Raw genomic sequence first — 26,150 nt, 5'->3', positions numbered from 1 at the left:
GACAAAGTGATCAATTTTAAAGACATAATATGCAACTTTCCCCCCAGCAAGCTTTGGTCTTCTTTCACAGCCTCCAGACTGAGGCAAAGGATGTCTATCCCTTTCCATATAGTTACGCTCTGAACAGCAGATATCCACAGGAAGTGAAATCAATCGTGGGGGGATATTACATGATTAAGCTATTGTAAGTAAATTCCTTCATCGGCTTTAGGGATGGGAATGTATTTTCCTGTGAATCATCTCTGATTCTCTAAATCTAAAATACCCATTTTTTAAACTTAGCCCATTGAAAACAGGTACAAGATTCATCAGACAGCTTTTCCATGTAACATAGAAATTGCATGGGTTTTATGTAGTCTAAAAATAACTTGCATTTTCAGTCAGAAGACTGCACATATTTTTGGCTAAGTCACTGTACTTCTTTTTCTTGACAGAAATACAATTTTTGGTGCTGCGTTCCAGAAGGGTTAAGTATTATATTTAATATGAATGACCATATTAGCGACAATAAGGTTAACATGAAGTCATATTTGCATCATGCTGTGTAGTGTGTAGAGGAAGAAATAGGCTGCGTGAGATTTATGCAATTTATTTTCTCATGACCCTCAAGACCATTACCAAACCATCTTCTGAGGTAGTACTGTAGTCAGTTAGATGTAATGATCTGTCCTACAAATGAAACTGTAAATCCATTCCGGTTTGGCCAAATTTAGAAATATATGCTCTGAGAGAAGGCACAACCACCCCTTCCCCCCCAGGTTCGGGAAAAAATAAATTTTCCTCGAAGGAAAGTGAAGGAGATAAAACTATTTATTTACCAAACACACTGGAAAAGGAAAATAAGGCTAAATAATAAAATGTTTCACTGTGGAGGAAAAACCTGGGAAAGTGTTAAGAGTCCTCCCTTTGGTCTCCTCGGAGCTGGGGCTTGGGCCAGGGCCAGGCTCTCTGTGCCCGGTGGAAAGTCCTCCCGATGTGCTCTGCTTGAAAGCAGTCCAGTAGAAAAGGGAGAAAATCCGGAATTCCAGAGAAGGAAAAGCAAAGTTCAACTCTCAGTCTCTCTCCAGAGAACCAGAAACTGAAAACAACTGGCCAAAAGCTGACTGGAACACAGCAAGCCGGGTGCTTCCTCGCTCCCCTGCCGCAGCTGGGAAAAAAAAACCTCCTATCTCTGTGTGACCTTGAACAAGCTGCAAACTGCCCTGAAAAAGTTTTGCTCAGTTTTTTCCTTCCCCCTCTCAGGCTCAGTTTAGAGGCATAGAAAGACACAGAAATTAATTTCTGGGCATAGGCAGCGATATGGGATACACATCATAAGGTCACCCCAAGACAAAATCAAAAATCCAGCATCAGCTATTCTGTAGAAATGAATGGGATGGAGGGGATTCTAAACCTTGCAATGCTACTTCTGTGTAAAGAGGCAGCATACTTTAAAATATTTAGCAGGCAGGTGGTAAGTTCAAATAGAGATATTAATACTGCTGCTTGCACCTAGCATATATACCTTCCCTTTTTTCAAATATAGACATCCACTTCAGAGATTCTTTGGTTCTCCAAAAACAGACCCAGAAAGAAACACCTACTCAAAAAATAGCTAGTTCACTTTTCAGTCTGATTATTGTTAAATCCAGGTAGCAGTAGCTGGGTCTTTTGTTTTCTTTTTGGTTTTTGTTTTTTTGGGGTTTTTTTTGTTTTTGTTTGGGGGGGGTGGTTGGTTGGTTGGGGTTTTTTTGAATAATCAGCATGTATAATTTCACAGGATCCCTCTTTCTTCAATAAAAGGTGCTCATTTGCAGAACTAAAATAAGAGAAAGTATCAGTGTTCTTCATAGTGATTCTGTTATGCACCCATAAGGTATTGCCTCTTTTCCTCTTAAAATATTTCCTTTCAGTGCAAGGTCCTATTTTGGAGTTAGAGTTCTGCTAATATGCAATGTAGTAAGCTTCTTTCTTTCGTAACTGGAAAATCTCACGGAGTAACTTTTTATTTCATTCCACCTTGAAAAAATGAAGCACAGAATATTGGCTTAGAAAATTAGGGAGACTGCAATTATTTTGAGTAAATTACATGTTCTTTTCTTGTTAGCTCTTTTGCATAGTATAGAAATTACTTTAATGCTTGAAACTGTTTTAAAATGCTTTAGTAGATTCTAAATACTTTAGTGCTACTCATGGCTGGAAAAACAGTTCATCACCTGGCCACGTGCTTTGGCAGACCATATACTCTACCTCTTAGTCATACAATGGCATGGCACAGGCAAAACAGTGTTTTCATTCAGGAAAGTGGCACGCACATACACATATATATATATATATATATTTGCTATATTTTTTTCATTTCCATGGGAATCTGCCACAGCCCATGGCGTAAATCAGACCTCTCCTGATGGGAGAGAGTTTTTAAAGTCCTTGCCAGGAGTTAGTTCAAGAGACAAATGGAGACTTTCAGCCTTTGATGCTGCTAGATAGTTGTTTATTAAGTCTTATCAGAGAAACAGAGTCACTAACGTGACCCAGACATAGCACAGAGCAGAGAATGCAGGAGAAAGCCGAATTATCAAGATTTACATGGCCTTTTAAAGATAATTTAACCAATGGTTACTGAAAACGTATATTATTTTCGCTTTTCTACCAATTATTCGGTAACACAGCCAGGAATTGCGGAATTTTTTGTCCAATCATCCCAAATTACTTTTACTGCAGGATATGGAGTAGTAGAAGAAGAAGAAGAAGGTTTAGAGAACAACAACAATCCTCCATTTTGATGTTTTTTGCTCTTATCTATTTACTACAAAGAGAAGCCCAGAACCTCTAAATTTTTCACCCTATGACAATCTTACATAGTAGTCTATCACCTAATTCACACCATTGTATTTTCTAGTTCTTGTCTGATAGTTGGCAATTTTTTCCATGGATGAAGGTCAAAACTGTGTTGTTCAGGGGAGTAAAAACCCTTCAAAACAGGCAGAGAAATATTTTCTGCACTCTGGGTTCCTACAGGAATCTGCTGCAGAATTTTTAAACTTCTGGCTAATGATTTGACCTATTACCTGCAGGCAGTACTTAGTATTCAGTGTTTGTATGCTTACCGTTAATTGTAAGTCAAATAACCTATTATGTAAACATTAGCGTTAGAAAAGTTATGAAGATATCCCAGTAGAAAGGCACTATTTCATTTTATCCCATCCTTGCAGAAGTATGGGAAGGGAAAGCTAAGAAAATTCATAAAGTTGATTTTTTCATCTGTATTATAAATGGAAAACTAATACTGGGTAGTTTTGAAGAAGAAGGATTTGAAATATGGCAGTTGTAAAGATAACTTTATGAAAAGATGGATTTATATTTAATACAATTTAAATGATTTGGAATAGCAATCTTATTGTGATATTTGGTGATGTGAATTGGCTGTAAAGATTTTTGACGCTCTGAACACTTTAAGTGGTGCTGGGTTTGATATTCCATAACCTTTGTCAAGTGCCTAAAGGGTTTGGTGCTTGCCTAAGTTTTTTTCCTTCAGTTCAGCTTCTTTGAAGATACCTTTTGCATTTTCACATTCTCTCCTTAACTGTTTAGATCATTAGTTTCTTTTCATAAGAAATAGTACTTTTCATCCTGCAGCTGTGCTACTGTCCTTTCTGTCCTCCTCTGAATTTATAATTTAATAAACAGTAAAAAGGCTTGTCTCCCTCCAAGCATGTTAAAAGCAGGGAATGCATGCAAATCATCCAAGAACATTAAAAAGGGACCAACAATTCTACATCAGTGAAGTTCACTGGGCCATCATACTGGTAGTATTGCTGGCAAAGGAAAATTATACTTTTCTTGTGCAAGGAATTTTCTAATAGTTTATTTTCATATTTGAAGGACTAGACTGATAAAGTACCTGTTCAGAGAGTACCAGCCACCAATTGTCCCAAATAACAAAAGCCAATGCCAGCTGGCTTGGAAAAAAAGAATTATTTGTAACAATTAGCACATAAAGATACAAAAATCATAAATAAAAGTTATCAGAATCAAGAAACCAGTCAAAATAAATAATATAGGCCATTCCACATGTACTTGCAAAGCAGAATTGATGTTATCCTCTGGTACTTGTTTTGCATACTGTGCTAAAGTCTAAATTATGGGTGCATTATGATCTGCTAGAACTAATGTCACTTATACTAAAAATTTTTCTGAGGGCCTCCATTTATGTTATACTTAAAACATGTTTATTAACAATGTTTTAGGTCTTCACACTATACAGTCATGGGTCATATCAGGCTCTCAATGACTGCATTACTCTATGAAAGTTGTGAAATAATTTTCTTGGCATTTAATTGCAAAATTAGGTTTTCATTTGTGAACTCAGTGATTACCAATCTGTTTAGTTCTAATAAGAAGGGGAAAAAAATTTTAAAATAATTTGCAGTGAAATGTCATGTCATGTTGCAACTAGTTTCGATACTCCTGAAATCAGGAGGGGTGTTAAAAATTCAGTTACACTATCAGCTGTCTCTGCCTCTTATAGTACTCATTAATTAACACTTTCTAATACCTTCATAGTGGCTGTGTATGTTACTGAGAACACACAGCTTAACTGTGTTACAAAAAAGCATAAATATATCAGTCTATTTCCTATAAGGAGTGTGTGTATGTCCATATAGTGGGATTTGGATAGGTTTTGCAGTCCTAGAAACCCCTTCTCAGCTGATGTAACTTTAGAGTTTACTACAGACTAGATGCCTCTGTCAATCCCTTAAGTGTCTTATTCAGCCCTTTTTGCCTTGTTCAAATTTACCTCCATCTAAGCTCTTTGCGTCATAGTTTAACACATTAATACCATCCCAAAATGGGAATTTAGAAACTTAGCTGCCTTTCTGATAAATACAAGAAGGAGCATATTTCACAGAAAATAAAGATATGGCCCCTTCTTGCATACAAAGCATACCAAAGAGGGCAGTAAGAATGCAGAGGAGTGCCACCTTTTAACAGGGTTTGGTGTCCAGAAGCCAGTTCCCTGTCCCCCCAGCTGACTACATTGATAGGCTCAGAGTATTTTCTTCCTTTCTGAGTCCATGATACCTGTGTTCCTGCTCAGGAAGGCACATTTAACAGCAATAGTAGGAGAAGCTTTTCCCCATCAGCCACACTTCACCTGTGACATGCAAGACAGTGTTTCACAATTTTTCCTGGTTTGGATGAGTGTTGTGATTATTTTACAAAGCGGGGGAGATTACACCACCACACCTTCCTCTAAAGGACAATATTGATCTCCTTGCTATTTCCAAGAAAAGTACATTTCCCGTTCTCTGTAGGAAGGGTAGGGATTTCCACAGACAAGGTTACTGACTTCAGTCTGGGCTGTGTGCTATGGTCTTTTGTTAAACCTAACCCTTTTGGTTTGTTTTTTTTACTCAGTTCCACTCTTGTCAAGTGTTACAGGACCTGTCAGAGAGTTGACAGAAATCTGGACTGCAGTAAGAATTACCTGCAAGGTCCTTAGCTTTATGTGGAGGGAAAAATGTAGATGCCTGTCAAGAAATCTCCCATGCAATTTCAAAAATAGAGCAACGTGAGAATAACACATTTGTTTAGAGGAGAATCGGAGGGAGTGAGTGAGCACCTCAGATCTTTAGGCAGAGGTAGGCAAAATCTCCTCCAGTCCTTCCTCTATGCTATCTTTATTCACTGACCTCGTCCCTAATTACATTCTTTTTGACTCATTTTGTCACCTGCATCTATGCTCATCTATGATCAAAGACCCAGCAGTGATAAGCAATGAAAGAAAAGGCAACAAAATTAACTAAATTGGTGCTGCATGATCATGTAGAAGACAGGGAGAGTGTGGAGGAAGACCATTGATACTTTCTCAGCCAGGAGAAAGGAGAGTTCTGATGAAGCAAAGTGTGTAAGGGAAGTAGGTCATGAATTTCTTCTGAGGAAGCACATTCACTCTGTATGATAGACTGTTAGCTCCTACACACTATGTCCTGAGAAATTACTCATCCTTGTTTCATATCTCCCTACCACTAGGGAAAAGCTTTGAGATTTAAAAATACTGCACTGTGGGTGAAGTTCAGAGTTGAGGGAATGGGCTCATTTACAGCCAGATTTGGCTGCTCTCTTTAATTTTCTGAAAGACAGGTCAAGCGCCAAGAAACTCCACCATCATTTTCTTCTTTTCTACACCTTTTATGTCAGGAACTGTACTCACAGCAAAACACTTCAGCACTTGGACCTTATTTTTCCAGTCCCAGTTACAGTCAGTTTTCTTACTAGGTAGTTCAACAGCCCTTTTTGTTTTTCATGAAACTGAGACCAAGACCTGTCTCAAGTTTCTGAAATTCATATAGCCCCCTCAAGGTACTTCTACAGTTCCTCCAGGGAAAAAGGGAAGAGAGAAATCAGGGCATGGTTCTGTGAAACAGCACACTGCAATATTTCTCAAGCCAAGGAACATAAATATATATCTGGGCAGGTGGAAAAACAATTCTCAATACAGAAATGTCTTCATTATGCCTTCAGTTTCCTATTTGCTTCAGCAACTTCAATTAAAAATTGTATTTCTTATGTTTTCTACAGTTAGCTGAAGTTCTAAAAGTAATTCTATTTACTTGCAGGCTTCAACCTATGGAGAAAAAGCAAATGAAAAATTTTTCATACTCTTCTATGTATCAGTTTTCCCTTTAAAACTAAATGGGACAAACAGTGTAAAATAACAGTTCCATCGCTGCTGATACATAAATACACATCCTTTGCATATCAAAATAGAAATACTCAAAATAAAATGCTTATTTTGCAAGCTATCATTAGCCTCATTTTATGGATAGGCAGTCTGAGTAAGTGACAAAAGTATCAGGAAGTTAGAAGTTCCCATACTGAGATGTAGTAAAAGTGGAAAGAAGATTTAAGACATCCGCAGCAGCTCTAATGTTCTGTCTGATCAGCTGCACTGCCTTACAACTCTTGGCAGAAGAAGAAAAATGCTGTTAAAAGACACTTTGACCTGTACATCCCAGAAATCAGATTATGACATTTTTGTCCTTTTTTCATATTTTTGATTTCTAATGGTAGTATTTTTGGGAGACTTAATACCAAGGCAACATAACTTTTTTCCTTTGATAAGCAAGAAAAGCAATCAAATGTATTTATTTATTTATTTGGAGAACATTCTCCCTGTATTTTTATCATGAGGTCCTTACACTGTACCTCATTGCAGCTAGAAGTACAATAAAAAAGAGTAAAGGCAATTATTTTCAGGACATCTGAGACTCATCACCTACTCTGGAACTCCAGCTTCCTAAAACTTGGCTTAGATTAAACATAGTATCACAGCTTTCTTCGTCTTGGTTTCGGTTTTCAGTACAATGGCTTGGAGTTTGCCCTAACAAGCCATTAACATGTATATTCCATTGAGATTAATTGAAGCATACTTTTCTGGTTTTGGTTCTGATGAGTCACTGTTGTTTATATCCATTAGCATTTTTGCTTTGAATTTGAAATGGGTTGGCTATTTTTCCCTGAAGATATAAAAAAATAATAAAATAGGACATTCTTTCCTGTTTGTTTTTTGGGAGTAAATTCTTGGTTTCAAGGCCTGAGAGGCAGGGACCCAGCTAATCCTGTTATTTGAATTTTCTTTTTTTTTTTTTTTTCCCCAAAATATCTCTGGCTGCACCTGCACATCTTGCATCACATAAGTGATTTCTACAGGATACTGTTAGAACACAGTTACAATATACTTGCAAGAAACCAAAAAGACCTATAGTTGTACTAAATTTCTTAGAATGGGATGTTAAATAGAAGGCCCTGAAAAACTGGTATCCTGACCATTTGATTCAGATTTTCAAAGTGTGGTTTACTGTATACTTGGTTATATCCGTTAAGCCCATTTTTCTGCAGACAAGGAGGGTAAACACGCCTGTATGTTACAATTCTGTGTGCCTTCCTTAACTTGAATGGCTTCCTAGGCAAGTTTGCACGTGCAAATGCACTGTCTTACCATCTCCAAATTGAATATGAAAGACAACATCTTTCATATTTCATGAATGTAGCCAGTATGCGTGTAAAAAGTAAGATTTGAAAACAATGGAGAATTTCTCGTAGTTACGCTGAAGTAATTCTGTCTCCATACATACAAATAAAGCAATTGAAAGAAATTGATGGGTATTGGAATCTGATCTTACACTAAGTATTCTTTTTAGAAAAAATATTCAGATGAAATCTGGTGCTAAATATAAATGTCAATTTTTCACTTACTTTTTTTCTTTATGTGTCATTTTTGTCTATAGAAGTGTGGTCCATTACTTAGTAACATAGGTTTTATCAGCTAACACATGTATGAACATCCCAGGAATCAGTAGAGAAAAAAATCATATTTGTCTGAGAAAAAATGGCTATTTGACTGAAATGAATGGCTTTAAAGAGGTAAAAAAGGTTTTATTTGATAAGAAAGATTTTACTACAAAAGGAAGGAAGCCTAGAAGCACAGGCTGAGGAAGCAGGGAGTTAGGTCTCTAACTGCAGGATGAACAGAAGGCAATCAATAATGAGTGACCACAGGAGACAGTCCAGAGGACTTTGTAGCCCTTGTCAGTCATGCAAACTGTGGAAAGATAACGTTCATGTTTCTGCTTCAGTAAATACTCAGTTACTTACACAATGCTATGAGACTGCTTGCACAGAAAGGAGCTGCAGTAGCAGGGCCTTAGATGTGCAACTGTTACCCCTTCTTTCATGCCCTGAACCCTGATGAGAAGGGTTTATACCTGGTGGCCACACACTTGTCCTTCTTGCATTTCAGGGCAGGTTGTGAAACGGGGGTGCTGTTTTGCTCCATGGGTGTGCCTCCTTATTACGTGCTTTGCTGTAGATGGTAGCCCACAAGCTACAGCCTGCTCCTCACCAGATTTCTATGTGAGGCCTCCTGCTGTGGCATGGCATGATACCAGACTGCAATCCACAGCTCTCCTGGGAATGGTAGAAGGTCACCTCTGGGACATGAGTGAGATCAGCCTTTCCCAACCCCTGACAACAGATGAACTTAATACCCCACGGTGTTTTAAAAGCACTTAAATCCCTCCAATTTTCAGCCCGCAGTGTGAAGCATTCAGCACATCTTCAATAATGTGAGATACTCATTCTCCTAATGGAGCTGTTCTACTTTGAATAAGTGATCTTAGTTTAAGCTTATATTAATTTAGCAGGCTGAAATTCTGGGTCACTCAGGACCTCATCACAAGAGGTCACGGCTTTCCTCCTTCAGTAGTGAGCAGTTTCTGTAAGAAGGACAGAGCTGAGAATTAGGAAAAACAGCTTCCACTACGTGGTTATGACTTAACCATTGCATACCTGTCCCAGCTCTGAGTCCCTGCCCAGGCTTAATTCCCTGCATTTAATTCCAGTGTCACATGGGGACAATAATACTTCCTAATTCCTCATGGATCTTGCAAAACCAAATTGTTTAAAGGGGTGCTTAGTCCTGTACACAAGGAAGTATATTAAGTTAAAAAATTAATATTTTTTATGGTTATATTTTATGGTTAGATTTAATTCCTTCAAAGATGATTTATTGAATGCTTGTTCTTCAAAAAGCTGGCAGTCCAGGACTGCTCTGGGAAGAGGCAGAGAGGACATATGTATGCACTTCAGTGTCGGGTGTCTTCACAAGGACCAAGAAATAGGACTGATTCCAAATAGCCCAGCAAAAGATCATTGGATCAGATCTTTCCTCTGTTGGCAAAATGGCAAAAAAATTGTTGCTCTAAAGTTGACAAGTACCTGAAATCGCTTCATAAAACATTACAAATCTGACTTCTCAAATGTCTTTGTTTGCAGATGTCAAGATATAATTTCTTTAAAAAATAATTAATTAAACCAATCAGTAATTAATATAATTTCCTGTTATTTGATAGCTGTTTTTTATTAAAATTACCACCAAATGTCTTAGCTGGAATTAAATATATCTTAAATTTCAGCTTGTTCTGGTTTAATATAATGTATGGCATTAGAATTCATGAATATTTTAGTGATGATGTCTGAACTAATCATATGACATGCCATGTGAATCCCTCTTATCTCAAAATCAAATCTAAATCTACTTTGTGTCCTCCTTTTGGTCATTATTGTGTCTGCGCCTATAGTTGTAATATCTTTCCACACCACAAATATTAGAATGAAAAATACTTCCCATCTTGTTCTCTACAGTAGTTTTTTAACCTTAATTTATTAATGATTTCTTAGCCCCAGGCTCAACAAAACATCCCTGTAAGTGTTCAAGACCACAATGGATGGAGCTCTGAACAGCCTTGTCTGTTGGAAGGTGTCCCTCCCCATGGCTGGGGACTTGGAAGTAGATGATCTCTGTCCCTCCCGACCCAACAACCTAATACAACCTCCCTAATACAGCCTCCCTAATACAGCCCAACCCATTCTGTGATTCTGTGAAAGTTAACAAGGCTACTGCTGAGGTTGCTGAGGGTTTTATATGTTTGTCAGCCTGGTAGTTTTATACAGTTCAATCACCTTCAATCTAATGAATCTTTAATTTGTTGTTTTACTATTAAAGGAGAATGACTCATTAGGTGGGAGATTTTGGTTCACGAGTCTGCATATAAAAGTGTCTCTTGATATTGAACACAGTGTAAACATTACTGTTCCCTTTAAAAATAATTTGCTATAATAATCATCAAAATGCTACAATGCTGTTATCACAAATTGAAGTTTTAGGTCCTTACTGTAGAGTGACTATAATATATTTGAAAAGGATCTGAAATAATGGTAATTCTTATTTGCAGACTAAGTATGAAACAACAAATATTGTGAGTAATTATATTTACTTTCAATCCTGTTGCTTCATATTTCTTTATTTTTCTAAGAAGAAATCTGCATTTACTTGAATGTATAAAGAAATGGAGATGGGGCAGATATTTGAAGAGGCTGCTGCAAGCCTCTGACACAGATGCAGTTCAGACACTGAGGCTCCTGAAGGAAAAGTGCAGTTCACAGCTTCTCATTTAGGCCTCTAAGGTTTGAGTGGTTTTGTGGTGCCCTGATAGGCTACACTTACACAGATAGATATGAATTTAACCAGAATGACGTCAAAGGGAAGGAGGTACTTCCAAGCCTTACCTGCAAGGCGGGAAGATGTAATTTTCACAGCCTGTGCCAGCAAATGCACCCATCCTAAGGCTGTCATGCAGCCTCAGAAACAAATAGTGTATTAAAATTCCAGCAAATACAAATAGTCTGTTTATACTCCTTAGTCTTTTTTTTAATTTACTAGTGCCACTGCTAATGGAAAACATGCAGGGCATCTAGAGGAAGGTGCGTTTGGGTGAAGAACTGTTCCCCAGGAACATGGTGTGTTTATGTGGCATAACCCAGCATTTGAGCATTAGTTTCTCAGTAGAAAACAGCTGTGCTTACTCAGCATGCCTCCTGCTCCCAGCCTGGGGTGTGATACCACAGTCCTTCAGAAAACCAGTGTTAGTCACTTTTGTACTCCCCAGAAAAATGAAGAGTTTTGTTTCAATACCTCCAGTAAAACTGGTCTGTAGGTTGAGGCTAGTCTGAAGTTACCAGAAAGCACAGGAGCAACTCCATGAAGAGTTTTCTACCTCATAAAATTTTCTACCAGACTACTCTTCAAATGACTACACAGAGTCAGGTGTTAATACCGGAACCTCAGGCAACTCCTGTTAGGGCTCTAAGAGGAACACAGCTGCAGTGCAGTGCCTGGCATTGCCCTGCTCTAAATGATACACCAGCTCAGCACTGTATTTTTTTGCTGGATCATGTCAAAGTTCTTTCTTACTGTGTTTTGCTCAAGTAGTCAGGAGGATAATCCCTAATACAAGATTATTTGCATAACATCTTTTGCAATGACACATGAGAGGTATAAAAAACGTCTTTTCATTTTAGAGGAAAACCAGTCATTATTTAACTTTAGTATGGTGGAGAGAGAACAGTATAAACTGTACCAGAGAAGCAGAAAAGTACACAGAATAATTCCAAAACAAACTTAGTTGATTAAATGCAGTACATTAAAATCAGACATAATAATGTTGACATTTTAGTATTGTTAATGAAGGGCCCAGCTACTGATCTTTGCTCAGGCAACTGTCTATTGAACCCACTGGGCTTACATTCAGAAAAAGTGCAGTCTAATGAATTCTAAGTAATAATTTCTGTACAAGGTAAAAGCTCCTCTGAGAGAAATTTATGAGATTTCTACAGCAACCTGAATGTGAAGAGGCTTTCCAATTCAGCATGATATAAGTTATTAACCTCACTCGAGTGAAGAAGGAAAATAATACTATATTTTGTTTAACCTCTGCAGCTTCAGAATTCCAAAATTATAGGGCACTATGAATAGATCAGAACAGCAAAAGCTTCGAAATTTTCCCCAGCTATCTCATCATGTGAAGCAATGCAACCCTCTCTGAGGGGAGCTACTAGCTGGAATGATCACGAATCAAAAATAAATTTAGATTATAGAAATACTGTATCATTTTATTTCATTAAATTTGTTATTATATAATTCTAGTTACTGAACACATTCATTCAATTCTCCTGACTCCTTGATGTGTACTCTGAAGCTGTGGTGGGGTCTGAATGGGCAGCCAGGCAAACTCAATTTTCCCCTAAAGCCTCTCTACTGGAGAAGCTTTTTGAAGGACCCAGGTGCTGTGACTTGTCAGAAACTGGAACCTGGGCCATATGAACTATCACAATTCCTACATTCCTTTGCTTCTCCTAAGCAGTGGACAGACACTGACTTTTCCTGTCCACCAGCTCTTTGTCAGTGCCCCTCTGTGGAGGATCCCAGCTACTTGCCATCAGAGACAGCATGGTAGTTCATGTGAGTTCTGCTCCAGGCAAAAATCAGCCAGGTTAGTTTACACAATGTCAGGTGGGGTCTGAGCTAACTGGTTTTCCCTGAAAGGATTAGGAAGTGTTCATGCACTGCTCTGATGTCTCTGCTCTGGGGCTGCAGCATCTGGCATGGTGAGCCACTGGAGTACCATGTGCCAGCATAGCTGGGTTCCACAAAGTGTTCTGCTGCTTTGTGCTTTTATAATCAGTGAAGCAGGCTTCATCATCATCAATTACTGATTTTCAGGGTGTTCTTCTGCTGGAATAGTTTAAAACGACTTCACATTATGACAAGTGGTTTAAAAATAATGAATATTTAGATGTTATTTACAAACATGGTCATTTACATTTTTAGGGCACTGCTATATTTGCATTGGCATTACTTTACTAAGAGATCTTTCTGATTCAAGTCAAGATTCTGGCACTGTTGGTTCCTCTCCACATTAAGTACTCCTTCTCATTAACTCAAGATCTTTGCTGAATACATTTAAAATGAGGAAACAATTTTTTTAAATTTCATTTTAAATTAAGTAAGAATTCTCACTGACTTCTGTGGACCAAGTATTTAATGCAGAATTGATCTGATGATCACAAATTTGAAAAAATTTGTCAAAAGATTGCAGTAATTTTCTATAACACTGTTGTCTATGAAATTGTAGGGCATTACAATCATATTTTTATAAAATTTTTACAGACAGTAAACTACAGAATTTTTTTTTTAAGGAGTATATTTAGAGCATCACAACCAGTGTTTTAATCCTTGTTTTTGAAATGAAATGTCTCGTGTGCCACGGTTTAAGAACTGACTTCCACAAACCTTTACCTTCATGCAGAGGTACTAAAGTGGGGTTTGATCCATTTCTACTCAGTATTTGCTGCTTCCTTGCTCCACTGTTCATTCAGTGGACAGCTACTGGGGCAAATACAGCAAAGGAATAGAAGACAGCAAAGCAGTTTGTGGTTCTGCAACACTGATCCTTGGTGTTGCTGGTATAAGCCACAATTTCAATTTCCTTTTGCATGTGAGGATAATCTCAACCTGTGGCTAATGGAGTTCAATAACACGAGTCAATACCGTGCTAGGTATGTAGGGTATTTTTCAACTACTTCTTTTGAATGCCTTTGTATTTTTACTACTAGTTAGTACTATGAAAGATGATATATCTACTTCAAATTTTCTCAGTCATCATGGTAAAATACAGGTCAGTACGGTACCCTTAACAATAATTCCTGTCACACATTACCTGTTTCCCTTTCTAGTAATTTCAAAGTCATTACACTACTACCAGACTTACTTTTATGAAATTCAGATCCTGAGGATGCTTTTTGCATAATGTAAAAGAAAAATTTAATCCCTACTTTCCTCTAAATACATAGGGCCTGTTGGGAGAGAAGTATGGGAATATCCGAATACCAGGGGAAGTTGACTCAGCAGAATTTGAAATGATCCTGGATGCTGCTATAGAGGCCAAGCTAGAGACCAGGATTTTAGAAGAGTGGTACTGCAGGGATGAGAACGCAGTGCCACCAGCATATTACCTCAGACCAAAATCTGAGATGCTGAAGAACCAGAATACGGTAAGTCACAGTCACCTGCTCACAAAATTTGTCTCTATCAGTTACAGTGGCAGCAAGGCCAGGCACTTGCTGCTGTCTAAGAATTAACTTCTACAGCCCAGTCCACACCTGGACAGCTGCTGCTGCGGTGCTCCTTTCCTATACATGGTGAAGGGAGGAGCTGCAAAACACTAAGGAACATGACTCCTGCATTGATGTGCCCTATGATAACAGCTAGAGCAAGTGGACTTGGGTCATCTGCGATCTGTTAGGGCTAGTGGGACAGTTGTACAGATTTCCCTTCCCTGGTGTTGTAACATGGAGAACTCAGGCTCTTCGGCTTTGTATTGTGCATTTGCTAGATTTCAATGAACAGTACTTGCAGAGGAAATGCACATTTTCCCTTCTATCCCCATAGAAGAAAACTCACTGTCCTGAGTCAGATATCATGCTTTTAACTTACTAATTGTAATCTAACGTAAGATTTTTGAACACTGTTAATTATCATTTTTAAAGCAGGCATTTGTCTTTCATTGATGACAATAGAAAGTGTATGTATTTCTCAGGGCTTAGTTCTACCCTCCTGTACATCCAGTATATACCCAAGGACATATTTTAGTGTACAAAAAATGAAGTCCTTAAAAGAGTTTTCACTTCCTTTTGAGTGCATACTGTATAATTGGGGGGGGGTTGTTATTAAATCTTTGTACTTTTCCTGAGGCTACTGGTAACACAGGACTAAGTAAAAAGATGTTCATAACTTAAAGCTGTAACTTAAAGATGTAACATAGATATAACTTAAATACGTAACATAGAGTTACTTGTCATAAACTTATAGAAAGTAATAAAAGATACACAGCTCTGACAAGTAAGTGGGAATTTATCCTGGAGGTTCCACCCTCCAGGAAAACTGGAGACCCCTGAAACATTTCAGCAGCAGTAAATAAAACCTAGCTGCTTCAGAGAAAGCACCAGTGTGGCATTTGCAAGATACCATCTGAAAGGATTAGTGAATTTATATTACAGTTCCTCTCTGATAACAGTAAGATTAGTGTTACTATAGCAATGAATGAATGAATGTAATGTCACATATAATCCTTTATTTTTAAAATATGGTAGCTAATATAAGGCACTTAATTACAGGTACCAGGATCCTCATTTTCAGTTTTGAGATCCAAGTTTAGATTATTATCATTATTACGTCTCATTAAAGGAGTGATAATTTTAGCAGTATTACTGCAGCTTTATTATCATTATTTCAGGCTTGGTTCTCAGAACCCTCTTTCCATAAAGGTGTTATTTGCCTTATTCTTTAAAAATACTGCATTAGCTGCCTACACTAGGGATTTAGAAAATATTCCAAGGAGCTAACTCTTAAAATTCTAAAATGGAATACGTTATGATCATCTGCAGTATAAAACATTTTACTTCTATTTATTTTTGTTAGTATATGTGTTTCTCTGTTACCATGTTATTTTTGGCCTTGCATATTAGACTTCTACTTTCTGAAGTTGTATATGTATGCATCACACCTACTTTTTAACTATGGATATTTTTAAAAGATGGAATCTTCTTCAAATTCTGTGAATGAGAATAAATGGCAAGATATATCAGAAGAGATTAAGAAGATTTTTAAGACTGCTGTGAAATTGCTGTATGAGAAAGGAAAAATGAAACACAGCCAAGCAAAGAGATATCTTTCCTCTGGTAAAGTTCACACTAACAATTTCTATGTATTCATTCATTGTGTTTTATGTCAACCTTTCCACAAACATGAAAATATATTTCTGTTGGCATTTCTCATATAATTAAGCGGGGGGGGAGGAAAAAAGGTTTGTTGTGCTTGCTTGAAACTAAAACCCATACAAAAGCACCCAGCAAATTCTCTGTGTCTTTGGTTTTTTCTAATTTTTGCAGAGATGCAATCAGGAGTCTGCCTGTTGGGCGTAGGGCATGTTCTTGAACTGTTTATAAAGAAAAGTTAACAGAGGCTCTCTGTTCTCTTTTCATCTCCAGCTATTGAAGATGAACTTGATTTTGCCTTGGGTAAGCAAACACCAGCTTTCCTAAAGAAGTGTGTTTGCTACATTCGGAAAATTGCCAACATTGAGCGTTTCGTTAAAATTCCAGAGATGGGAAAATACATGGACGTGGTACATAAAGCTGGGAAGTTTCTACGAGATCCTGAAGCCCATGAGAAACTGATCAAGCTCAGGGACGAATTCATTCCTACCATTGTTGCATCGTCCAATCTGAGAGTGTACACATCTGTCACTCACTGTGACATGAAGCTGGGTTACTCCCAAGAAGTGGAAAGCCATTACATTGAAGGACTTGGTAAACAGTTCTATGAAGACATGATTGATATAATTCAAGCTACAGTGCAGCAGAATTTTGACACAGAGACAGACATGCTGTACGATGAAGTTCTTCAACACTCATCACTGTGTAAAACGTACTCCACTTTTTATGAGTATAGATGTGAGGCATTAAACATAGTTCACAAATATGTTTTACCTAGAAAAATAGGACACATTAATCCTCTTATCATATATGGAGGACCATGCACAGGAAAGACTCTTTTATTAGCTGAAGCAGCAAAGAAGGTAAATAAACACATTACATACAAAGGTTATGTTGGGAGCATTACTGCATGTAAAGGCCAACTTAGTTTAATTCTTTTCTCCACAGATCTATCAGCCCTCGATATATAAAATAAAAATAATTAAATGTATATTCAGCATATTATTGTACACATATGCAGGAAAATACCTTTCAATAGTAACATATCTGTATCATGTGCTTAGCCAAAACAAATATAGTTTATCAAAGCTCTTAGAAGTCTAATAGGAATCAATATATTTTGAATGAACTATGTGTATTTTAGAATCATCTTTTTCCTTCTTTTGCCTCTGAGGCCCTATAATCCACAACCATCTAAACATCTTATGCTGGTTTTAGTCAAACACAAATGCAGTATGTCTTTCCAAGTCATGCCATCTCATGTTCTCATCAGAAATTATTCCAGAATTATTCTAATACACTGGCTACAAATCTATCCGTAATAAGCTGCAAAAATACCCATACTTTTTTATCTGGTCTATGCTGTTAAATCATTGAGCTGAGTACTAGGGGGAAATGAATGAAACACTTTGTGCAAGGCAGGACAAGATGCAGGAAAGGACCAAGCTGGCATCACCAGACCTAATTCTCCAGCTGGGAGTCACAACATTGGGTTTCCAGCAGGGTGGTCCGAGAATTTAGCATAGTGAGCTGGGAAACAGCCATAGCAGCCAGAAGGAAATGGAGAAGGGAGCAATACTGTTTAAAACCCCTGTACCTACTTCCTGTGGAGTCACATTAGCTGTGTATATGAAATTGGGATTTGCAACTCAAGATCTCATTTCATATCTGAGTACAAAAGTCAGCCTAGAGACTGGTTCTGCTTTTCTTTTAAAATACTAATAACATAAAGTGAGGTGAAGATATGTAGAACCAAGTGTGTTAGCCTGCACAGACTGTGAAGATTTAAAGAAGTCACATTCCTCATTGGCTTGAAGTGCTCTAACCGAAAAAACTTCAAGAGATAGATACCTTTTCATTTTTGTGGCAGTGTTTTCAAGTAAAAGTCATAGACACACCAAAGCAAAGTGTAGTTCTATGGGCCAGGGATTAAGGTAACCAGCTATTTAAGGGCAACCTTATTCTGTTGTAAGATCATGTACTCTGATCCATGTCCTCTAGAGACATACCTTTATACTAATTCAGAATCAATGCTGAACAGGTTTAGGTGGTAGGCTGGTATGCCTGACCAAGGATGACATTGTGTAGTGTCTAAGAAAGTTTATTTATAAGAGACTCTACCTACTTACTTTCAGAACTGAGACTCAGATTTTGCGAAGACTACCCTGGGATTTATGGGGTGCTTTCTAGTCATGTCCCCTTTGATGTCCACCATTTTTGTGGAGTTCAGTGTTAGTGTTTTGAGATATTACCTGTGCTAACAAAGATGATATATGATAAGAATTTCATTCAGTGCACCCACCTTGAACTCTGCCAGTGAAAGAATTTGTATTCAACCATTAATATTTTAAAATGTTCATTTATATATAGACTATAACTATTTATAAACTCTGTTACTGTGCTTCCCTGAGATATAAACTAAATTATGCTCTATATTCTAGGCCTATTCCTGGTTGCAAGAAGAGATGGGACCAGATTCTGACCCTGTGGTAGTTATAAGATTTTTGGGATCTACTGAAACAAGTACGGATCTGAAGAATATACTTCAAAGCATTTGTGAACAGCTAGCAGTCAACTATCGTTGCCTCGTACAAAGTTACCCAAAAAAGATTCATGACCTTCGAGACTTGTTCATAAATCTCTTGAATGAGTCTTCATTTCACAGGCCACTAGTGATAATATTTGATGCTTTAGAACAGCTAACAGATAGTGATGATGGTAGGAAGCTCTGGTGGCTTCCCATTCACCTTCCACGTTCAGTACGGATAATTTTGTCAACACTGCCAAACAAGCATGGGATCCTGCAAAAACTGAGGTGCCTTATTCATGAAGAAAGCAACTATATTGAATTGACTGCAAGGGACAGAAAGATGTGTAGTCAAGTACTGAAACATCAGCTGCTGCGAGTTAAAAGGAAAGTAACATCAGGGCAACAAATCTATGTCAATGAGGCATTCTCCAAGTGCACACTGCCTATGTTTGTGAACTTAACCTTCAGAGAGGTCAGGAACTGGAGATCTCATAAGGATGTGGATGATTCTTCCCTCTGTGTCACTGTCCATGAAAGCATAGAGCAGTTGTTTTGGTCACTGGAAAGCAAGTGTGGACCAAGACTATTGTCAAGAGCACTTGGCTACATCACTATGTCCAAATCTGGCCTGAGTGAAATGGAACTGGAGGATATTTTAGCCCTTGATAACAGTGTTATGTATGAACTGAATGAGAGAGTCAGAGAGAGTAACCCATTGAGAATTCCATATATATACATTGCAAGACTTAAGGAGGGCTTACAGGGGTATTTAATAGAACGACAGGTGAAAAATGTAACGCTGCTTCTTTGGGCAAATAGGCACTTGCATCTAATTGCGCAGAAATTGTACCTGCACAATGAAGAAGACCTGCGTGAAATGCACACAGTCATGGCAGAGTATTTCCTTGGTGTTTGGTCAGGTGGACGAAGAAAACCTTTTTACAGCAATGACCGATATCTGAGTGGTTGTCCTGACCATGACAGTAGAGGTCTGAATGAGGATGAAAAGCACTGCATGGATCAGGCTGCTTTTGACAGGCAGGCACCAGATCAGCCATGGGTCTTTCAGTGTAACCCACTGGAACCTGATATCTTTTTTATTAATCACAGAAAAATGACAGAGCTTATTCATCACTTAACAAGATGTGGAAGAACTGATGATCTTCTGTACGGAGTCATCATGAACTTCAGCTGGCTATACACCATGATTAGAATAGGGCAGTTTGATAAAGCACTTTCTGACATAGAATTGGCTTACACTTACTCTCAAGAAAAGGAGCTGAAATTTCTGGCCAGTACCCTCCGCAGTATAAAGTTCAAAGTAGTAAAATACCCAGGTTCACTCTCCGCTGAATTGCAGCAGAGACTACTCCCAGTAGTAAGTTCATTGCCCAAACTCAGACATCTCCTCTTAGAATGTGACAAGGATGGACCCAAGTATTGCTCTATTGTCCCTTTGCATTCCTCCATGGATGTGACTTACAGCCCCGAGCGCCTGCCACTGTCATCCAGCTGCATGCATGTCACTGAGATTTTGCCTACATTTAATCCCAGCACAATTATTGCTGCTTTAGAAAATGGCTCCATTAGCACTTGGGATGTAGAAACCCGCCAGTTACTAAGGCAAATTACAACATCTCCGTCTGTTATCTTAGGGATGAAGCTTAGTAGTGATGAAAAGTATCTCGTAGTGGCTACAACAAACAACACTCTTTTGATATATGATAACATAAATTCCTGTCTTCTGTCTGAGGTGGAAATCAAGGGGTCAAAACATTGTGCAATTGCAGGGGGCTCCAGTTTCATAAATGGATTTACATTATCAGTCAACCATGCACTTGCTTGGCTGGAGGCCAGTAAAGATGTTACTGTAATAGATCTGCTTTACGGTTGGCCTCTCTATCACTTCCACTGCTGGTATGAAGTGACCTGTGTGCAGTGTTCTCCAGATGGAGTTTATGCATTCTGCGGGCAGTATTTGAACACCGCGACCATTTTCCACTTGGGCAGTGGAGAGAAGCTGACCACCGTGACCTCTGAATTTTCAAGTGGATTTGTGAAATTCCTTCTCATTTTGGACACGGCCCAAGAGATGGTGATGGTGGACAGTGAGGGTAGCCTCTCTGTTTGGAATACAGAGGAAATAGCCAAACCCCAGCTTACAGATGACTTTGACTGCAGAAGAGAAGACAGTGAAGTTGTCAGCATAGAGCTTTCTGAAGACCAAAGTGCAATTTTAATTTGTAAGGCTCTCAGCATTGAACTTCTTGACACTCGTGTGTGGAAGGTGGCTGAAAAGTTTAGAGCTAAACACAATGAGCGCTTTATATCTGCCGTGTTGTCCAAAAATGGCAACTGTATAATCGCTTCCATGGAAAATACCTCAGCCATTTTTGTTTGGAGAAGAGATACTGGACAGTGTATGGCAAGCTTACAGGAAATCTCAGGAACTATAGTCAGGCTAATTAAATCAAATCATCATAACATGCTGCTATCCTTATCCACCAGTGGTGTCCTTTCTATCTGGGATATAGACATCATAACTGCTATGTCCAATATTGACAAATCTGGCAAACCCATCCAAAGACTGGTGTTGCCAGCCAGAGGTGAATTAATATACACATTGGATGGATCAGATTCTGTCCATAAGTGGAACTTCAGCACTGGATTTATTGAAGCTGTGTTCAAGCATGAAGGTATTGTTGAAAACTGTGTGCTGACCTCTTCTGGAGAGATAATGGTTACGTCAGATGATAAATGCAGCCAGTATGTATGGCACACGGTTAGTGGTGAAAATATCTTTCGCATTAATGGACAAAAAATCTCGGAGCTAATGATTACTCATAATGATCAGTTTGTAGTCTCTCTCTGCGAGCAGAATGCATCCAGAGTTTGGCGACTGGCTACAGGACATAGGGTTTGCAATATTTTAGTTGCCTTACAGAATGCATTTATAACAACTGCAAACACATTTGTAGTCGGAATGGCAAAGAACAAGGTGTTGGCAGTGAGTCTCTGGACAGGCAGTATAACAAAGAAGTTTAGCTGTGACGATGGTGCAAGCATTGTGGATATTAAGTTGATACCAGACTGCCCAGATATTATAGTATTTATAACATCTACTGAAACCGTGAACATCTGGAGCCTAACAGAGGAAGTCATCTGCAGACGAGTACAATTGCCTACCAATTTCTTAAAAAAATTGGAAGACTTTGAAATATCTCCAAATGGGAAGCTAGGAATTATCACCCGTGGTGATGAGAACATCAATGTGCTTGATTTATACAGCGGGAAACTTCGTGTGGTTCACGCTCCAGGTGTCATCTGGCGGCAGAGGCTGTCTCGTGATGGCCGCTACCTGGTGTACATTTGTTGTCGTGGGGAAGAAGATGATGACAATGGTGCAGTCTCTAGTTTAATTGTAATGAGGCTAGCAGATGGCAAAAACATCGGTGCCTGTTCTCTTTATAAAACTCCCACTTTCCTTGCACTCTCACAGAGACATTTAAACATTATTATTGGATTTGATGATGGAAGTATAGGTACTTACACTGTAGTGGATCGAGTTGATGCTGCACTGAAAATCAAAATTGCTACTTCAAACAGCCGTCAGATTTTCAACAACGCAACACAAGTGATTAGGCCAAAGTGTCACAATTACAGTTTCAAGGTGACTGCAGACTGCATTTGGAGGGAATCAACGGAAGTATTTGCAAGGGATAGCCCCATTACAGTTACAGAGGCTGAGGTGAGTGAAGCAACACCAACCAAAAAACACAACTACTGCTATGAGAAAGTGTGCTCAGCCATAGATTGCAGAGGACACAGTTTTGCCTCTGACAACTGAATAACCATCTGGATGAGCTTATCTGAATAGTACACTTGCTTAGGTATGTTTTCTGAATTCTTGTGAAAACCAGTGCGTTTCCTGGAAGACAGATAGAAACAGCAGAGGGCAGACCAGCTGTTTTTTCCTGTCTTACATTTCTGTAAACATGGAAGCAAACATAAAGCAAATGGGCTGCAGGGGTTTTTTTAATTTCGGAATACAAGGTTTAGTCCAGAATTTCACCAGGGCCTTGATTAAAAATTTCTAGCAATACTATCAAAATTGTTATGCTATTACAGAAGTTAGGTGATTGTATCTGTGGCTGACAGACTGTTTCAACTAGAACTAAGGCTCTAAGTGATTGGTGAGAAGTCAGACCACTATTTTACACTCCAAGTCACCTAAATGGGTCTATAGCTAACAGTCAACTTTATACCCACTTGCAAAAATGTGTTTTCTGCTTGATGGTGCAATGACAAGATGTCACCTGCCAACCTGGAACACTTGATACATTCCATCATCATTTTAAAAATACCTACTTTTATTTTTCTTTTTAATTGGGATTAATCTTTGGGTTGAAAGGAGTAGGTGCCAGTCAGCTGCTAACATGTCAACATGTGAGGCGACAAGTATTTGTTCACCCTAATGAACAGAATGACAGCTTTTTTTTTTTTTTAATTGCATGCAGGGATTTCAGGTTTCTGTATTGTGATAAAAATTATAAAAGTCCTAAGTTCTAAAGGAAGTATAGGGATTGGGGTTTTATTTTTGGTTTGGGGAAATTTTTTGTCTCCATAGTGTGTATTAGTACAGGTCGTAATGAAAATTTTTCAAAGAGAAGAGGTGTTACTGATAAACACTTAAAAACATTAATTTCTTTATGTTAAAAGGTTACTATCCATTTTGTTGTAAGAAAGTCTAAAGTATCTCCTATGTCTCCAGAGTAATCTTAGTAGTTTTCAGACACGCCGTGTATTAGTCCTTATAGCATTTGCCTTAGTATTGTTTCTGTTCTTCCCCATGATAAATTCAGATCAAATGACCAAGCACTCTGGGAGTTTGTATATCTGCTCAGATATTCCACTAAATGTAAAGGCTGTCCAGAGGTCCTTTCCTAGTCCAGTTTGTAATGGGTATTTCTTATTTTCACAAGCTTCACTTTCTGCTTTAGAAACTGTTCTGAGCCTTTTGTACAGTTTTACCAGTTTCAAGGCAGAAATTGTGAAATAATGACAAATGCTGTTAAAAAAAATTACATTTTCCTAAGTAAAGATCTATACTAGACAACATCTGAAAGGATAAGAAATTTTTCCCCTACTTACATATCTTAAAGATGGCACACCCATGGAAATATTTTCAAATTATTTAGACAGAATAACCTTATTTTTAAAGTCAGAATTCCATGTCACAGATTTCCAAGAAATGAATGCTAAGCTAGAACTTAATGTAGTGTGTGAATGTTCAATGTACAAGCCAATATAGTATATTAAGTGACTTGAATGATTTTTTCCTAACTTGTTTGCAACTAATAGATCATATTGAATGTTTTTATGTAAACTTTGTATTGTTGGGAAAACCTACCCAATCAGAGATTTATATTTTCATAAATGTCAAATTTAGTTAAATTTTGTTACAGAGTTGTTAAATTAGAAATCTACTGCAGTCTTCAAACAAATATACAGTCTTGTGTATGCATTGTTTGTACTAATAAACTATGGAAGCCAACCTCTGTGTGTTCCTTAATTTCATGGAAACTCCGCTCTGGCAGAGGGACACAAGGCCTTTGCAGCTTCCTTTGGCCTGAATATAAATATTTTTTAAGGACAGTATTGATAAGGAAAAATTCCAGTATTTTTCCCACTGCGGTTAACTAAATCAAACATTAAAAAAAAAAAAAAAGGAGATTTGCCAAAAAAAACCCCCACCATTCTTAGATGATATTTATGACTGCATTGCGTACTGCCAGTATGCAAACCAACAGACATGAGGGCTTGTGTGACCAACCTAGTAAAAAGCACCAAAAAAAGGGACCTGAAAGCCGACTCCCATTCAGACCTGTAAAGCTATGGGAAGAGGCTGCGGGCACCAAAGTTCCCAGGATCCTGCCCCAAAGGTAGGCAGCTTCCACCTTCTTGCAAACACAGTGCTTGACTTGCACATTTTGGCCTTGAACTCCCTGTCCACAACCTGTGTAATACTGGAAAGTTAGTTCTTTCATTATCTTGAAAGGGTAAAATACGTCTTCTATCTTCCTGGAGAGTGGCTGATTTTGGGTAGTAATGGAGTATAATGTAGTCACAGAACCACAGAATATGCTGAATTGGAAGGAACCCCCAGGGATCATCAAGTCCAACTCTTAGCCTTGCACAGTACACCCCCAAGAATCACACCTTGTGCCTAACCTACCTCATTCAGCTTGTCAGCTTTCTGAATCAATTTCTCAGGGGTCAGACTCCTCACACTGAGCCTATGCAGCAGACACAGGCTTCTGAATGGCTTCAGGCTGCTGCTACTTGCTACTGCAAGAGTGAGCGTTCCATAGCCTTTCACAAAGCTGCCCCCAAGTACGTGTATCCAGCAGTACTGAGACAGAGGAGTTTCTCCAATAATGAGCCCTCCAAATACCAAGTGCTGTTCTACCCCTACTTAGGAGTAGAGCCATTCACTTTTTGTTAAGAAGCACTATTTGCATCTCAAGAACAAAGCTTTCATTTATTCTTTAGATAACATGCATCTATAAACAAGCTCAGATGGGGTCTGTATTTTCTGACACAGAAGATTCTAGGAATAGGTTGTAGCTGCAAGAAAGCTTTAACAGGGAATTAGCCGGAAATTCTTTGGCAGACAAAGGTAAGCCGGAGGTCAGCTAGAAAAAATATTTTTATCAGTCATTTCCTTTGCACCACAGCTGGGGAATGCACAGCCCGTGACTTCATTTCAAACAGCCTGTGGCCATTCAACTTTTTTTCACATTATTATCAGATAACATCAAAATGTGGGTTAACATGTAGCCTGGAAAAGTTTGCATTCTGGAGTTTGTGTTTCAGTGGCTCCCCAGCCCTGATTTCTCCATGATGCACACTCAAGCCCTCTACCTGTGGAAACAGAAGTTTTAGCCATCTTGCAAAGAGAATTTAAAGCAAATATTGATTGCTGAAATGGTGTTTGTGTGCATAGGAGACTGTTTCAGCATTAAATCCTGAGAGTCTGCTCTTTGTCAAAAACTATGTGTGTCTGTATGATACATCATAAAATGGGTCCTCTGGGGCACTTCCATAAAGCTGTTAACAACAGTCTGCATTGTTTCATTTTGTTGATTAAAGATTTAAAAATACCTGGTTTAATATAAATATTAAGACTGCAAAAGGACAGACTTCTGAAATCTATTTTTATTTATTCTAATTTTAAAGCCAAATACTTTCTAAGGCATTTTTTAATATAATCATAAAATTGATCATGTAATCATCCAAATGTGGACTAGGGCCTCTGGATAGGTTTCATTAACAAGGGTTTGTTACTAGGAATCATTAGAAAGTATTTATGCTACAAATATAACCTACTTCAAGTTCTTGTAGCCTGTTATGTACATTACTCAATATCTCTTCTTAGATCACCACATGGCTGCAGGGAGGC

At 38.3% G+C, this 26,150-nt stretch overlaps 1 protein-coding gene across 1 annotated transcript in view; it reads left to right on the top strand.

Moving 5' to 3' along the window:
* Positions 1-23,233, top strand: part of NWD2 (NACHT and WD repeat domain containing 2) — a 53,792-nt gene extending 30,559 nt beyond the window's left edge. Inside the window, exons 4-7 of the mRNA XM_069012191.1 lie at positions 14,236-14,436; positions 15,978-16,122; positions 16,432-17,021; positions 18,600-23,233. Coding sequence (XP_068868292.1) covers positions 14,236-14,436; positions 15,978-16,122; positions 16,432-17,021; positions 18,600-22,535 — 4,872 coding nt within the window. The 3' untranslated portion in view covers positions 22,536-23,233. The remainder of the gene's footprint in view (positions 1-14,235; positions 14,437-15,977; positions 16,123-16,431; positions 17,022-18,599) is intronic.
* The last annotated feature ends 2,917 nt before the right edge of the window (positions 23,234-26,150 follow it).

Source organism: Aphelocoma coerulescens, chromosome 4 (genome assembly GCF_041296385.1).
Source record: "Aphelocoma coerulescens isolate FSJ_1873_10779 chromosome 4, UR_Acoe_1.0, whole genome shotgun sequence".
Lineage (NCBI taxonomy): Eukaryota > Metazoa > Chordata > Aves > Passeriformes > Corvidae > Aphelocoma > Aphelocoma coerulescens.
Note: the sequence above shows the minus strand (reverse complement) of the source record. Positions and strands in the feature narration are given on the sequence as shown.